Here is a 14,947-nt window from a genome sequence, read left to right on the forward strand (position 1 = left end):
AGTACAGTTAAGAGTTATGTCGCAAGAACTGTATCATTAGAAACTGGGAAGGATCAGAAGCAGAGGAAGATCATTAATCGCAGGGAAAAATTATTCCTATCATGTGGATCCACGGATCACAATTCTATTGGATTCCTACTGGATTCTATTTGATATCCAAACCACCTAAAGGAAGATTTATTAGTCTTTTTACACTACAATAACTCCATTATTTAGATCTTCATTTTGGTTTATTTCTCAATTTCGGTAATCATAAGTAATTGTTTACTGGAAGAGTTGATAGCTTTTGAATCCATAACTGATCTAGAATATCTTTCTTTTTTGTTGTATATATGCGAAACAACTTGCCTAGGCCAAGATTCTTGAGGCATAACATTTTCCTTAAAATATTGTGGATTTGATCCCATTGATTTTTGGCATTTCATCATGCAGATGGGATGTATAAGGCTTATCTAATTTTTGCTCCTTTACAATTAAGTCATTTTTATTTTTGTTTCAATAGTTTTAAAACATACTCAGGTACTTTTCGAGGACATATGACAACATTTTCATTGATTTCACCTGTAATGTAATGAAATATTTTAATTACATTTTTACCTCAGAGATACATGCAATTATCAGGTTGTATCTTCATTGTCCTCTAAATATATTCTGACTTCTTTTATGATTTTATTTTCTTTTCTGTAATATGCTGTGAGCTTCTTATGTTTATACTTCATTTTGCCAATTCATTTTTCAGATGCTTTTTCATTCTAGGCAAGGTTGAATCCAGATGGTCAATGGATTTTAAGAGAATTTCTCCCTAAGATCGAAAAATTAGCCCCAAGAAACTTCAGGCTTTTGTTTTATACTTTTTCTGATTTCAGGACTAAGAGCTCTACTGTCTCCTAACATCCATGTAAATCCTTGAAGATGAAATCTAATTGACCTTCTCGTGAATGTGCACTAACCCACACGTACTCAATTTGAGCAGAGGAAAGGCATACTCCAAATGGCCTGAGGGGAAAGCACTTCATCAAAGCCCACCACCAGGGACTTCCCTGGCGGTCCAGTGGTTAAGACGCTGCACTTCCACTGCAGGGGGCACGGGTTCGATCCCTGGTCAGGGAATGAAGATCCTACAGGCCACATGGCTAAAATCAAAACAAAAGCCCACCACCATGTTGGAGAAGGGCAATCCTCACTATTCTTTTGTGGAGCATTTTTTACCAGAAGCAGGTAAGGATTCAGGGCATGCAAAACACATACACCATTTGTCTTATATGGTCTTGTTTTCTACAGAAAATATTAAACTAATTTCCAATGGTTTCTGTAAGAGAATGATTCCCAGAGATATAGTCTACCTCTGAGTCATCAGGGTGTTATTTCTTTTATTTTGTTTTACAGTATTTATTACTGATCCCACTTTTCACCTTTCTTACTTATTTAGAAAGGAGATAAAGCTGTCAGATTCAATATCAATAAAGAAATGTGATTTTCCCTTTATTCTCATCCATAGTCTACTTAGCTGCTGGTTAAAATGCTTTTCAAGTCTAAGGGTGAGGTGAACAGACCCCTTCCTAGTGTTTAGCCAACATTAATTAATTACTGCTCTGTTTTCCTGAGATGAGGTAAATTCCTAAGCCAATTCCATGTCTTCTGATTCACCCAACTGATGGAGCACAAGCAAACAGGTATCCCTGGCTCCATTCACTGGAACACAACTTTCAAATTACAATGTATAACTACAGACCACTCTGCATTTTACCTTGAGGATTTCAGTGTTGCGATGTACATATGGATGTAGAAATAAAGGGGAGGGTGAGCAGGAGAATGTATTCTGTACTTCACAAAAGCACACACATAGGGGCTTCCTTGGTGGTGCAGTGATTGAGAATCTGCCTGCCAATGCAGGGGACACGGGTTCGAGCCCTGGTCTGGGAAGATCCCACGTGCCACGGAGCAGCTGGGCGTGTGAACCACAATTACTGAGCCTGCGCGTCTGGAGCCTGTGCTCCGCAGCAAGAGAGGCCGCGATAGTGAGAGGCCTGTGCACCGCGATGAACAGTGGCCCCCGCTTGCCGCAGCTAGAGAAAGCCCTCGCACAGAAACGAAGACCCAACACAGCCATAAATAAATAAATAAATAAATAAATAAATAAAAATAAATAATAAAAAAAGAAAAGCACACACCTAAACAGTGGAGGGGCAACTGCCTATTTCCTTTGTCAGTAAATAATGTGGGTCTCTGAAATAAATAGGTTTACAGAATGGGCAATGGTTAACATATCTGCCCACATCCATTCCACTTGGATAAGGTTGTTCCCTTAATAAAAGAAATCAAGGGTGGACCACTATTTCCTCTATACAGTTCCACAATTATTTTAACTAGATTCTAACATTTAGTTTTCTAATTACTTGAATTTTCAGTATTTTGAATTTTTTTTCTGTACTTAGGAAGTTGAAAGAAGTTTTATCAGAGGTTGGTAGTTAGATTCATTTTAAAGTATTTTTTTTAACATTGTACTTTTAAATGCAGTTTCTAAAATATACCAGCTTTCTCTACCTTCTTCTTTATCTCTCATTTACTATCTGGACAGACTAATTTTAAGCAGACTGGACTATTAAGTGTACAAGCTAAAATTGTATTTGCTTATTTTTAAATTTAATTAAGTTTTGCTTTAAAATAGTATGGTCTGTTTCTGCTCAGAAGGCAGAAAGCCGCAAGAGATTGTGGCACCCACCCTAATGATGGGAAAGTCATATAACATTAAAATCATAAATTTTTTTGCAAGCATAAAACCAAATTCCAAAGAGTGACAATTTCCTCCAACAGTGGGATGAGACCATGTATTGTTTCACGTTTCTCAGAACAAACTAAAAGTAGGTACCATAAATTCAAATAAAACAAACCAGCTAAATTTTTAATAAATGCTTAAAAGCTAAGTGTGTATCAGCATGTAAGGTTAGATAGAATAAGTGACCCACAAACACAAGTGGGGGTTTGCACTCACTCACAAACCCTTTTCTATGGCCCACCATAAGATAGACTGGGTACAGGGCAGGAGACCAGAGAAATCCTCTTCATAGTGCAGGGATATAGGAAGTAATCAGCTAAGGCTGGGGTGCTCTGCAATTTTCTGGACCTGTATCTCCATAAAGCAAGAGCCATATAGAGAGAGAGGGAGGAAGTACTCCCATCCCTAAGGCTCAAGTAAAGGTCCACTGCTTCTGGAGAAGAGCTATGAGCAAAATCCACCCCATCTGGGGGAGGAGAAGGAGCTCTCTTGGGCCTAAGACCCTGCAAAGTAGAGGTCTACTACTGGTTGGGGAGGGGCAGGGAACTCTCTTACACCCAAGAACCTCCACAAATATGAAGTAGAGTATGGATGCCATGGGAAGGCATGGAAGAAAAGCTGAGAAAGCCCCACCCCAAATCCTAGGCACACCAGCTAGACAAGGAAAACAGAATACCCCAACCTCTCATTGTCCCATTCCCACCTTTAGAGTAGAACCAAGCAACAAGCAAGAGCTGTTTACTACATTGGGAGAGTTAAGAGAATGGAGAGAAACCCTTTCTGTGTCACAGGCATTCAGGGACTGCTGAAAGATAAAGAAAGCAATAGACCAGACACAGAGGTAACCCAGATATTGGAACCGTCACATAGGGACTTTGATACAACTCTGATTAATATTTTACAGAATCTAGTAGTAAGGCAGAAAACATGTCTGAAATGATGGAGAAACTCAGTAAAGGGGTAGAAACTGTAAGAACCAAATGGAAATGCAAGAATTTTTTAAAAAGATATGAAGATGAAGAATTCCTTCAATGAGCTTATCAGTAGGCTAACATAGATGAGTCAGTGAACCTGAAAACAGGGCAGCAGAAATTATTCAAACTAAAACACAAAGAGGGAGGGACCTTCAACATGGCAGAGGAGTAAGATGTGGAGATCACCTTCCTCCCCACAAATACATCAAAAATATATCTACATGTGGAACAACTCCTACAGAACACCTACTGAACGTTGGCAGAAGACCTCAGACTTCCCAAAAGGCAAGAAAATCCCCAGGTACCTGGGTAGGGCAAAAGAAAAACAGAGACAAAAGAATACGTATGGGACCTGCACCTCTGGGAGGGAGCTGTGAAGGAGGAAAAGTTTCCAAAAACTAGGAAGGCCCTTCACTGGCGGAGATGGGGGGTGGCGGGGAGCGAAGCTTCAGAGCCACAGAGGAGAGCGCAGCAACAACGGTGCAGAGGGCAAAGTGGAGAGATTCCTGCACAGAGGATGGGTGCCAACCAGCACTCACCAGCCTGAGAGGCTTGTCTGCTCACCCGCCCGGGGCGGGTGTGGGCTGGGAGCTGAGGCTCGGCTTCGGAGGTCAGACCCCAGGGAGAGGACTGGGGTTGGCTGTGTGAACACAGCCTAAAGGGGGCTAGTGCGCCACAGCAAGCTGGGAGGGAGTCCGGGAAAAAGTCTGGAACTCCCTAAGAGGCAAGGAACCATTGTTTCTGGGTGCACGAGGAGGGGGGATTCAGAGCACCGCCTAAATGAGCTCCAGAGATGGGGGCAAGCTGCAGCTATCAGTGTGGACCCCAGAGATGGGCATGAGATGATAAGGCTGCTGGTACAGCCACCAAGAAGCCTGTGTGCGAGCACAGGTCACTAACCACACCTCCCGTCCTGGGAGCCTGTGCAGCGCACCACTGCCAGGGTCCCGTGATCCAGGGACATCTTCCCTGGGAGAACACACGGAGCTCTCAGGCTGTTGCAATGTTATGCTGGAATCTGCTGCCGCAGGCTCACCCCCCATTTCATACCCCTCCCTCCCCCCAGCCAGAGTGAGCCAGAGCCCCCAAATCAGCTGCTGCTTTAACCCCGTCCTGTCTGGGCGGGGAACAGAAGCCCTCAGGTGACCTACACGCAGAGGCGGAGCCAAATCCAAAGCTGAACCCCAGGAGCTGTGCAAACAAAGAACAGAAAAGGAAATTTCTCCCAGCAGCCTCAGGAGCAGCGGATTAAATCTCCACAATCAACTTGATGTACCCTGCATCTGTGGATTACCTGAATGGACAATGAATCATCCCAAAATTGAGGCAGTGGACTTTGGGAGCAACTGTAGACTTGGGGTTTCCTTTCTGCATCTAATGTGTTTCTGTTTTTATGTTTATCTTAGTTTAGTATTTAGAGCTTATTATCATTGGTAGATTTGTTTATTGACTTGGTTGCTCTCTTCCTTCTTTTTTTTACATAAATATATTTTATTTTCCTTTTTCTCTTTTTGTGAGTGTGTATGTATATGCTTCTTTGTATGATTAGGTCTGTGTAGCTTTGCTTTTACCATTTGTCCTAGGGTTCTGTCTATCCGTTTTTTTTTTTTTAGTATAGTTTTTAGTGCTTGTTATCATTGGTGAATTTGTTTTTTGGTTTGGTTGCTCTCTTCTTTCTTTTTTTTTATTACTTATTTTTTTAAGAATATTTTTTATTTTAATAACTTTTATTTTATTTTATTTCCTTCTTTCTTTTTTTTTCTCCCTTTTCATCTGAGTCGTGTGTCTGACAGGGTCTTGGTGCTCTGGCCGGGGGTCAGGGCTGAGCCGCTGAGGTAGGAGAGCCAGATTCAGGACATTTATCCACCAGAGACCTCCTGGCACCATGTAATATCAAATGGCAAAAGCTCTCCCAGAGATCTCCATCTCAACGCTAAGACACAGCTCCGCTCAATGACCAGCAAGCTACAGTGCTGGACACCCTATGCCAATCAGCTAGCAACACAGGAACACAACCCCACCCATTAGCAGGGAAGCTCCCTAACATCATAATAAGTTCATAGACACCCCAAAACACACCACCAGATGCGGTCCTGCCCACCAGAGACACAAGATCCAGCCTCATCCACCAGAACACAGGCACCAGTCCCCTCCACCAGGAAGCCTACACAACGCACTGAGCCAGCCTTACCCACTGGGGGCAGACACCAAAAACAATGGGAACTACGAACCTGCAGCCTGCAAAAAGGAGACTCCAAACATAGTAGGTTAAGCAAAATGAGAAGACAGAGAAACATGCAGCAGATGAAGGAGCAAGGTAAAAGCCCACCATAACAAACAAATGAAGAGGAAATAGGCAGTCTACCTGAAAAAGAATTCAGAGTAATGAGAGTAAAGATGATCCAAAATGTTGGAAATAGAATGGAGAAAATACAAGAAACGTTTAACAAGGACCTAGAAGAACTAAAGAGCAAACAATGATGAACAATGCAATAAAGAAAATTAAAAATTCTCTAGAAGCAATCAATACCAGAATAACTGAGGCAGAAGAACAGATAAGTGACCCGGAAGATAAAATAGTGGAAATAACTACCGCAGAGCAGAATAAAGAAAAAAGAATGAAAAGAATTGAGGACAGTCCCAGAAACCTCTGGGACAACATTAAACACACCAACATTCAATTAATAGGGGTTCCAGAAAAGAGAAAAAAACAAAAGGGACTGAGAAAATATTTGAAGAGATTATAGTTGAAAACTTCCCTAATATGGAAAGGAAATAGTCAAGCACAGGAAATGCATAGAGTCCAATACAGGATAAATCCAAGGAGAAACACGCCAAGACACATATTAAACTATCAAAAATTAAATACAAAGAAAAAATATTAAAAGCAGCAAGGGAAAAACAACAAATAACATGCAAGGGAATCCCCATAAGGTTAACAGCTGATCTTTCAGCAGAAACTCTGCAAGCCACAAGGGAGTGGCAGGACATATTTAAAGTAATGAAAAGGAAAAACCTACAACCAAGATAACTATACTCAGCAAGGATCTCATTCAGATTTGATGGAGAAATTAAAACCCTTACAGACAAGCAAAGGTAAGAGAATTAAACACCACCAAACCAGCTTTAGAACAAATGCTAAAGGAACTTCTCTAGGCAGGAAACACCAGAGAAGGAAAAGACCTACAATAACAAACCCAAAACAATTAAGAAAATGGTAATAGGAACATACATATTGATAACTACCTTAAATGTAAATGGATTAAATGCTCCAACCAAAAGACATAAACTGGCTGAATGGATACAAAAACAAGACCCATATATATGCTGTCTACAAGAGACCCACTTCATACCTAAGGACACATACAGACTGGAAGTGAGGGGATGGAAAAAGATATTCCATGCAAGTGGAAATCAAAAGAAAGCTGGGGCTTCCCTGGTGGTGCAGTGGTTGAGAATCTGCCTGCCAATGCAGGGACACGGGTTCGAGCCCTGGTCTGGGAAGATCCCACATGCCACGGAGCAACTAGGCCCGAGAGCCACAATTGCTGAGCCTGCGCGTCTGGAGCCTGTGCTCCGCAACAAGAGAGGCCGCGATAATGAGAGGCCCGCGCACCGTGATGAAGAGTGGCCCCCACGTGCCGCAACTAGAGAAAGCCCTCGCACAGAAACGAAGACCCAACACAGCCATAAATAAATAAATAAATAAATTAATTAAAAAAAAAAAACACATGTGGTTAAATAAAAAAAAAAAAAAAGAAAGAAAGCTGGAGTAGCAATTCTCATATCAGACAAAATAGACTTTAAAATAAAGACTATTACAAGAGACAAAGAAGGACACTACATAATGACCAAGGAATCAGTCCAAGAAGAACATATAACAATTGTAAATATTTATGAACCCAACATAGGAGCACCTTAATACATAAGGCAAATGCTAACAGCCATAAAAGAGGAAATCAACAGTAACACAATAATAGCAGGGGACTTTAACACCCCACTTTCACCAATGGACAGATCATCCAAAATGAAAATAAATAAGGAAACACAAGCTTTAAATGATACATTAAACAAGATAGACTCAATTGATATTTATAGGACATTCCATCCAAAAACAACAGAATATTTCAACTGCTCATGGAACATTCTATAGGATAGATCATATCTTGGGTCATAAATCAAGCCTCAGTTAATTTAAGAAAATTGAAATCATATCAAGTATCTTTTCTGACCACAACACTATGAGACTAGATATCAATTACAGGTAAAAATCTGTAAAAACTACAAACACATGGAGGCTAAATAATACACTACTAAATGACCAAGAGATCACTGAAGAAATCAAAGAGGAAATCAAAAAATACCTAGAAACAAATGAAAATGAAAACATGATGACCCAAAACCTATGGGATGCAGCAAAAGCAGTTCTAAGAGGGAAGTTTATAGCAATAGAATCCTACCTCAAGAAGCAAGAAAAATCTCAAATAAACAACCTAAACTTACACCTAAAGCAATTAGAGAAACAAGAACAAAAACCCCCCAAAGTTAGCAGAAGGAAAGAAATCATAAAGATCAGATCAGAAATAAATGAAAAGAAATGAAGCAAACGATAGAAAAGATCAAGAAAACTAAAAGCTGGTTCTTTGAGAAGATAAATAAAATTGATAAACCATTAGCCAGACTCATTAAGAAAAAAAGGGAAAAGACTCAAATCAATAGAATTAACAATGAAAAGGGAGAAGTAACAACTAACACTGCAGAAATACAAAGGATCATGAGAGATTATTACAAGCAACTATATGCTAATAAAATGGACAACCTGGAAGAAATGGACAAATTCTTAGAAAGGCACAAACTTCCGAGACTGAACGAGGAAGAAATAGAAAATATAAACAGACCAACCACAAGTAACGAGATTGAGACTGTGATTAAAAATCTTCCAACAGACACAAGCCCAGGACCAGATGGCTTCACAGGTGAATTCAATCAAACATTTAGAGAAGAGCTAACACCTATTCTTCTCAAACTCTTCCAAAATAGAGCAGAGGGAGGAACACCCCCAAACTCATTCTACGAGGCCACCATCACCCTGATACCAAAACCAGACAAAGATGTCACAAAAAAAGAAAACTACAGGCCAATGTCACTGATGAGCATAGATGCAAAAATCCTCAACAAAATGCTAGCAAACAGCATCCAACAGCACATTAAAAGGATCATACACCATGATCAAGTGGGTTTTATACCAGGAATGCAAGGATTCTTCAATATACACAAATCAATCAATGTGATACACCATATTAACAAACTGAAGGATAAAAATCATATGATCATCTCAATAGATGCAGAAAAAGCTTTCAACAAAATTCAACACCCATTTATGATTAAAAACCTTCCAGAAAATAGGCGTAGAGGGAACCTACCTCAACATAATAAAGGCCATGTATGACAAACCCACAGCCAACATCATTCTCAATGGTGAAAAACTGAAACCATTTCCACTAAGATCAGGAACAAGACAAGGTTGCCCACTCTCACCACTATTTATCAACATAATTTTGGAAGTTTTACAAACAGTAATCAGAGAAGAAAAAGAAATAAAAGGAGTCCAGATTGGAAAAGAAGAAGTAAAACTGTCAGTGTTTGCAGATGACATGATACTACCCATAAAGAATCCTAAAGACTCTAACAGAAAACTACTAGAGCTAACCAATGAATTTGGTAAAGTAGCAGCATGCAAGATTAATGCACAGAAATCTTTTGCATTCCTATACACTAATGATGAAAAATCTGAAACAGAAATTAAGGAAACACTCCCATTTACCATTTCAACACAAAGAATAAAATACCTAGGAATAAATCTACTTAAGGAGACAAAAGACCTGTATGCAGAAAACTATAAGACACTACTGAAAGAAATGAAAGATGATACCAACAGATGGAGAGATATACCATGTTCTTGGATTGGAAGTATCATCATTGTGAAAATGACTATACTCCCCAAAGCAATTTACAGATTCAGTGCAATCCCTATCAAACTACCAATGACATTTTTCACAGAACTAGAACAAAAAATTTCACAATTTGTATGAAAACACAAAAGACTCCAAATAGCCAAAGCAATCTTGAGAAAGAAAAACGGAGCTGGAGGAATCAGGCTCCCTGACTTCAGACTATACTACAAAGCTACAGTAACCAAGACAGTATGGTACTTGCACAAAATCATAAATATAGATCAATGGAACAGGATAGAAAGCTCAGAGATAAACCCACGCACATATGGTCACCTTATCTTTGATAAAGGAGGCAAGAATATACAATGGAGAAAAGACAGCCTCTTCAATAAGTGGTGCTGGGAAAAGAATGAAATTGCAACTTTCCCATACACCATACACAAAAATAAACTCAAAATGGATTAAAGACCTAAGTGTAAGGCCAGACACCATCAAACTCTTAGAGGAAAACATAGGCAGAACACTCTATGACATAAATCACAGCAAGATCCTTTGTGACCCACCTCCTAGAGAAATGGAAATAAAAACAAAAATAAACAAATGGGACCTAATGAAACTTAAAAGCTTTTGCACAGCAAAGGAAACCATAAACAAGACGAAAAGACAACCCTCAGAATGAGAGAAAATATTTGCAAACAAAGCAACAGACAAAGGATTAATCTCCAAAATATACAAGCAGCTCATGCAGCTCAATATCAAAAAAACAAACAACCCAATACAAAAATGGGCAGAAGACCTAAATAGACTTTTGTCCAATGGAGATATACAGATTGCCAACAAACACATGAAAGGATGGTTAACATCACTAATCATTAGAGAAATGCAAATCAAAACTACAATGAGGTATCACTTCACACTGGTCAGAATGTCCATCATCAAAAAATCTACAAACATAAATGCTGGAGAGTGTGTGGAGAAAAGAGAAGCCTCTTGCACTGTTGGTGGGAATGTAAATTGATACAGCCACTATGGGGAACAGTATGGAGGTTCCTTAAAAAACAAAATAGAACTACCATACGAGCCAGCAGTCCCACTACTGGGCATATAGCCTGATAAAACCATAATTTAAAAAGAGTCATGTACCACAATGTTCATTGCAGCTCTATTTACAATAGCCAGGACATGGAAGCAACCTAAGTGTCAATCGACAGATGAATGGATAAAGAAGATGTGGCACATATATACATACATGTGTATATATGTATCCCATATATACAATGGAATATTACTCAGCCATAAAAAGATATGAAATTGAGTTATCTGTAGTGAGGTGGATGGACCTAGAGACTGTCATACAGAGTGAAGTAAGTTAGGAAGAGAAAAACAAATACCGTATGATAATACATATATATGGAATCTAAAAAAAAAAAAAAATGGTTTTGAAGAACCTAGGGACAGGACCGGAATAAAGACGCAGATGTAGAGAATGGACTTGAGGACATGGGGATTGAGAAGTGTATGTTGGGACAAAGTGAGAGAGTGGCATGGAGATATATACACTACCAAATGTAAAATAGATTGCTAGTGGGAAGCAGCCGCATAGCACAGGGGGATCAGCTCAGTGCTTTGTGTCCACCTAGGGGGGTGGGATAGGGTGTGTGGAAGGGAGGTGCAAGAGGGAGGGGATATGTATACATATAAGCTGATTCACTTTGTGATACAGCAGAAACTAACAGAACATTGTAAAGCAATTATAGTCCAATAAAGATGTTAAAAAATAAATAAATTAATTAAAACAATAAAAACAAAAAAACAAAATAGTACTTTTAGCTGAAAAAAAACCCACAAAGAGATAAGAATGTTGGGGGAAGGGAGAGGAATAAGAACAAAGCATCCAAAAGCTATGAGAAAAAACAAATTTTAATTTGATTCCCAGAAAAGGATAAAGAAAAAATAGGGTATAAGAAATATTTGAATATATATTGTCTAAGAATATTCCAGAAATGAAAACAACAACAAAAAACCCCCCAAAATGCAGATTAAACATGCTCAAAGAACCTCAAGAAGAATAAAAGGAAGATAAAAGTAATATACATTTATTGTAGAAAATCTAAGCAATTCACATATCCCAAAATAAGAAAAATCAACATACTCATAACCTTGTGAAACAAAATATGTAATTAATGAGTTGTAAAGCCATTCCAGTCTTCTCTATGCAGTTATAAGGTTTTTAAATTTTTTTGATATAGTTAAATCAATCTTTAAATATCTAAGTGAACTCCTTGGAGGAAGTATGTTTTTTGTTTCTAAATCTTTGCCCTAATAATTCTAACAGCCTCAGAAGCTTAGATTTTAGCATAAGGAGAAATTGAGAGGATAATCCTATTTCCACTGGTCTGGGCATCAATGTTCTAGTATATTTGTTCAGTGCTAAAACTAAATATACAAAAACTTTTATAACTTCAGAATAGGTAATAATATCTGATAATAATATCTATGCATATCAACCTTGCATTTTGAAATATATCTAATTTCATTACAAAATATTTCAAAGAACAATTCTAGGGTTTAAATTAGACCAGTGGTTCTCAGCTAACAGTTCAAGGTGAAGACCGCTAAGGCAAAAATTTTAATACTTCATGGCTATTCCATCCTCTTCTCAATGTAATTTTTTAAAATTTATAGTTATTCTATATTTTCTTCCTTTCTTCTTGGCTATAATAGTTATTCAGTTGAATTTAGAACTCTACCTTTCACAATATAATCTAGGTTTTGGAAAACTTGATAGAACGAAGAACGTTTATCTTGTACTTCACAGTGTCAGCTGAAACCAAATTGGCTTCAGTTTCCAAATCTTTTATCTCTAAAATATTTACAAGTACAATTCAAATTATAATCATCATTATTTTACTCTTTAGAGCCAGGCTGTCAGCCTAAAGAAAATAGATATTTTTAAATTTAGGAAAGCACCTTAAATTTGAACAATCTATCATCATATTTTAAAATAAAACCAGTGTATATAAAAAAGAATCCAGGGCTTCTCTGGTGGTGCAGTGGTTAAGAATCCGCCTGCCAATGCACGGGACATGGGTTCGAGTCCTGGTCCAGGAAGATCCCACATACCGCAGAGCAACTAAGCCGTGTGCCACAACTACTGAGCCTGCACTCTAGAGCCTGTGAGCCACAACTACTGAGCCCGTGTGCCACAACTACTGAGCCTGCACTCTAGAGCCTGTGAGCCACAACTACTGAGCCTGCATGCCACAACTACTGAAGCCTATGCGCCTAGAGCCCATGCTCCACAACAAGAGAAGCCCCCGCAATGAGAAGCCTGTCAACACAATTAGAGAAAGCCCGCGCGCAGCAACGAAGACGCAACACAGCCAAAAATAAATAAATTAAATAAATACATTTTAAAAAACAATGCAGGTAGATTTAAATAAATGTTAATAATGACAATTAATAGAAAGAATATAAATATTACTTTTAAAGTATATTTCTAAATAAGTTTTTAAATTAATAAAGTAAGCAATTATTGTCTTAGTAGACCTAAATGCTCCTTCATTTGGATGGTGAGTCTAAAACCTGAGAAGAAGCCATTGCTTCAGTCATCTGTATTTCTTCATAGTGATTAGTATACTCTCTTGCATATGGCCCAAATATCTATTATATATAAATTGATTATACATACTTAATTATTAATACTTAATAACTGGATTTTTAAGAAATTAAGTTGATACTAAATCACTATTTCATTGCTGCTAAAATAGGAGTAGTGAAATTTTGTTGATGAACAGATATAAAGTAAAACTAAATTCAGAGTTTATGAGTTTTAATAAATAAATGGGTAAATAGATGTTTACTAAATAAAAACATGTACCCATATATGGATATATGCATGTAAATCTGTATATGCATATATTTATTTGCATGATGTTTATTATATATAGAGACAAAGAAAGACTAAATTCTGAAATAATGGATTTTGGAGATTATGTATGTATATATACACACATCTCTGAATATTTAGAATATATACATATGATTATATATCAATATGTATTTTTACTACAAAACATGTTTTTAGGTAAGAATTACATGCCAATAATCTTTTGGACACTAGATGTCACTAGAGTAAAGGAGAAACTAACAACAACAACTAAAGCTGTTCTAGAAAAATTTCCAAAGGAGAATATGTAGCAGGGTTTTGTTTAAGATTGTGTATATTCCTTATTTTTAGGATTTAAAACTCAAATATTCAAATTCATACCTGGAAGAAATGTCACATGGACTTAGGTGGAAGTGATTATCCCCTCTGCTCTCTACCCGCAAGTCAAGGGAAAAATCAGATGTTAATTTTTGCCTATTCAATAAGACCTTGAAGAAAGCTAGGCTTGTTCTTAAAATTCAAGCCTACTGACATCATTGCAGGCAACTTGCCACTTTAAGAAGGGATCTGTGCTTTCCTCTCAAAGAGCAGGGGCTTGGAGCAAGAGTGGAAGCCGATGCAAGGTGATCTCGGTGAACTGCTTCTTGCTCTTAAGCATAATGGATCCTCAGAAATGTCAAGGAGAACAGATCTCCCGAAGTCACTTTATCTCATACTTAGACTTAAAAATTCTAGGCGTGAGCACCCTAGGTATTGTTTCTTAGATTTTGTTTTGTTTTGTTTTGATTACACTTCACTTTCAAGAAAAATTTGATGGGTTTTAAACTATTTACTTATAGCCTTAAATCAGGATTATCTATGGGTGATACTGTAACCATAAAGCTGTTACAGACAATAAAAATACTCACTTAAAAAGCTCATTTCTGTCGATGGCTCTGTTGGTTTGGGGGTCGATTGCATAGACAGTCAAGTCACACTTTGTGTAATCTTCTAGAGAAAAGGCATCGCCATGCCGGCGAGCTCCAATGGACTCTACCACAACCTTGGCACCAGGAATTTGCTCCTGAACATAGCGATCCAAAATCCTGTAAATCAAACAAAGCACAAACATGACATTCTGACAGGCTCGCTGAGGAAAAAAATCACCTTCAACCTGAAATGACATTTAGTAAATGAAAAATGATGACAGCCTGGTTTTTGTTAATGTTTACTGAATATGAACTCTTGAAAAAAGTTCTCTATATATTTAGAGTGTTTAACTCCCAATGATGCTAGAAGCTGAATAAGGTAGAAAGAGGTCATCAACCATGTCCTATTTAAGTCTAGACTTTTAAAATTTATGATACTATTTGAG

General features: G+C 38.0%; 1 protein-coding gene across 17 annotated transcripts in view; it reads right to left on the reverse strand.

Moving 5' to 3' along the window:
- The window catches only part of PCDH15 (protocadherin related 15), a 747,310-nt gene that overhangs the window by 26,986 nt on the left and 705,377 nt on the right, over positions 1-14,947 (reverse strand). For all 17 annotated transcript variants that reach the window (XM_036828599.1, XM_036828600.1, XM_036828598.1 and 14 more), the window contains one exon: positions 14,502-14,678. In XM_036828599.1, the coding sequence (XP_036684494.1) occupies positions 14,502-14,678 (177 nt within the window). The remainder of the gene's footprint in view (positions 1-14,501; positions 14,679-14,947) is intronic.

The sequence above is a fragment of the Balaenoptera musculus genome, chromosome 16 (assembly GCF_009873245.2).
Source record: "Balaenoptera musculus isolate JJ_BM4_2016_0621 chromosome 16, mBalMus1.pri.v3, whole genome shotgun sequence".
Taxonomy (NCBI): Eukaryota; Metazoa; Chordata; class Mammalia; order Artiodactyla; family Balaenopteridae; genus Balaenoptera; species Balaenoptera musculus.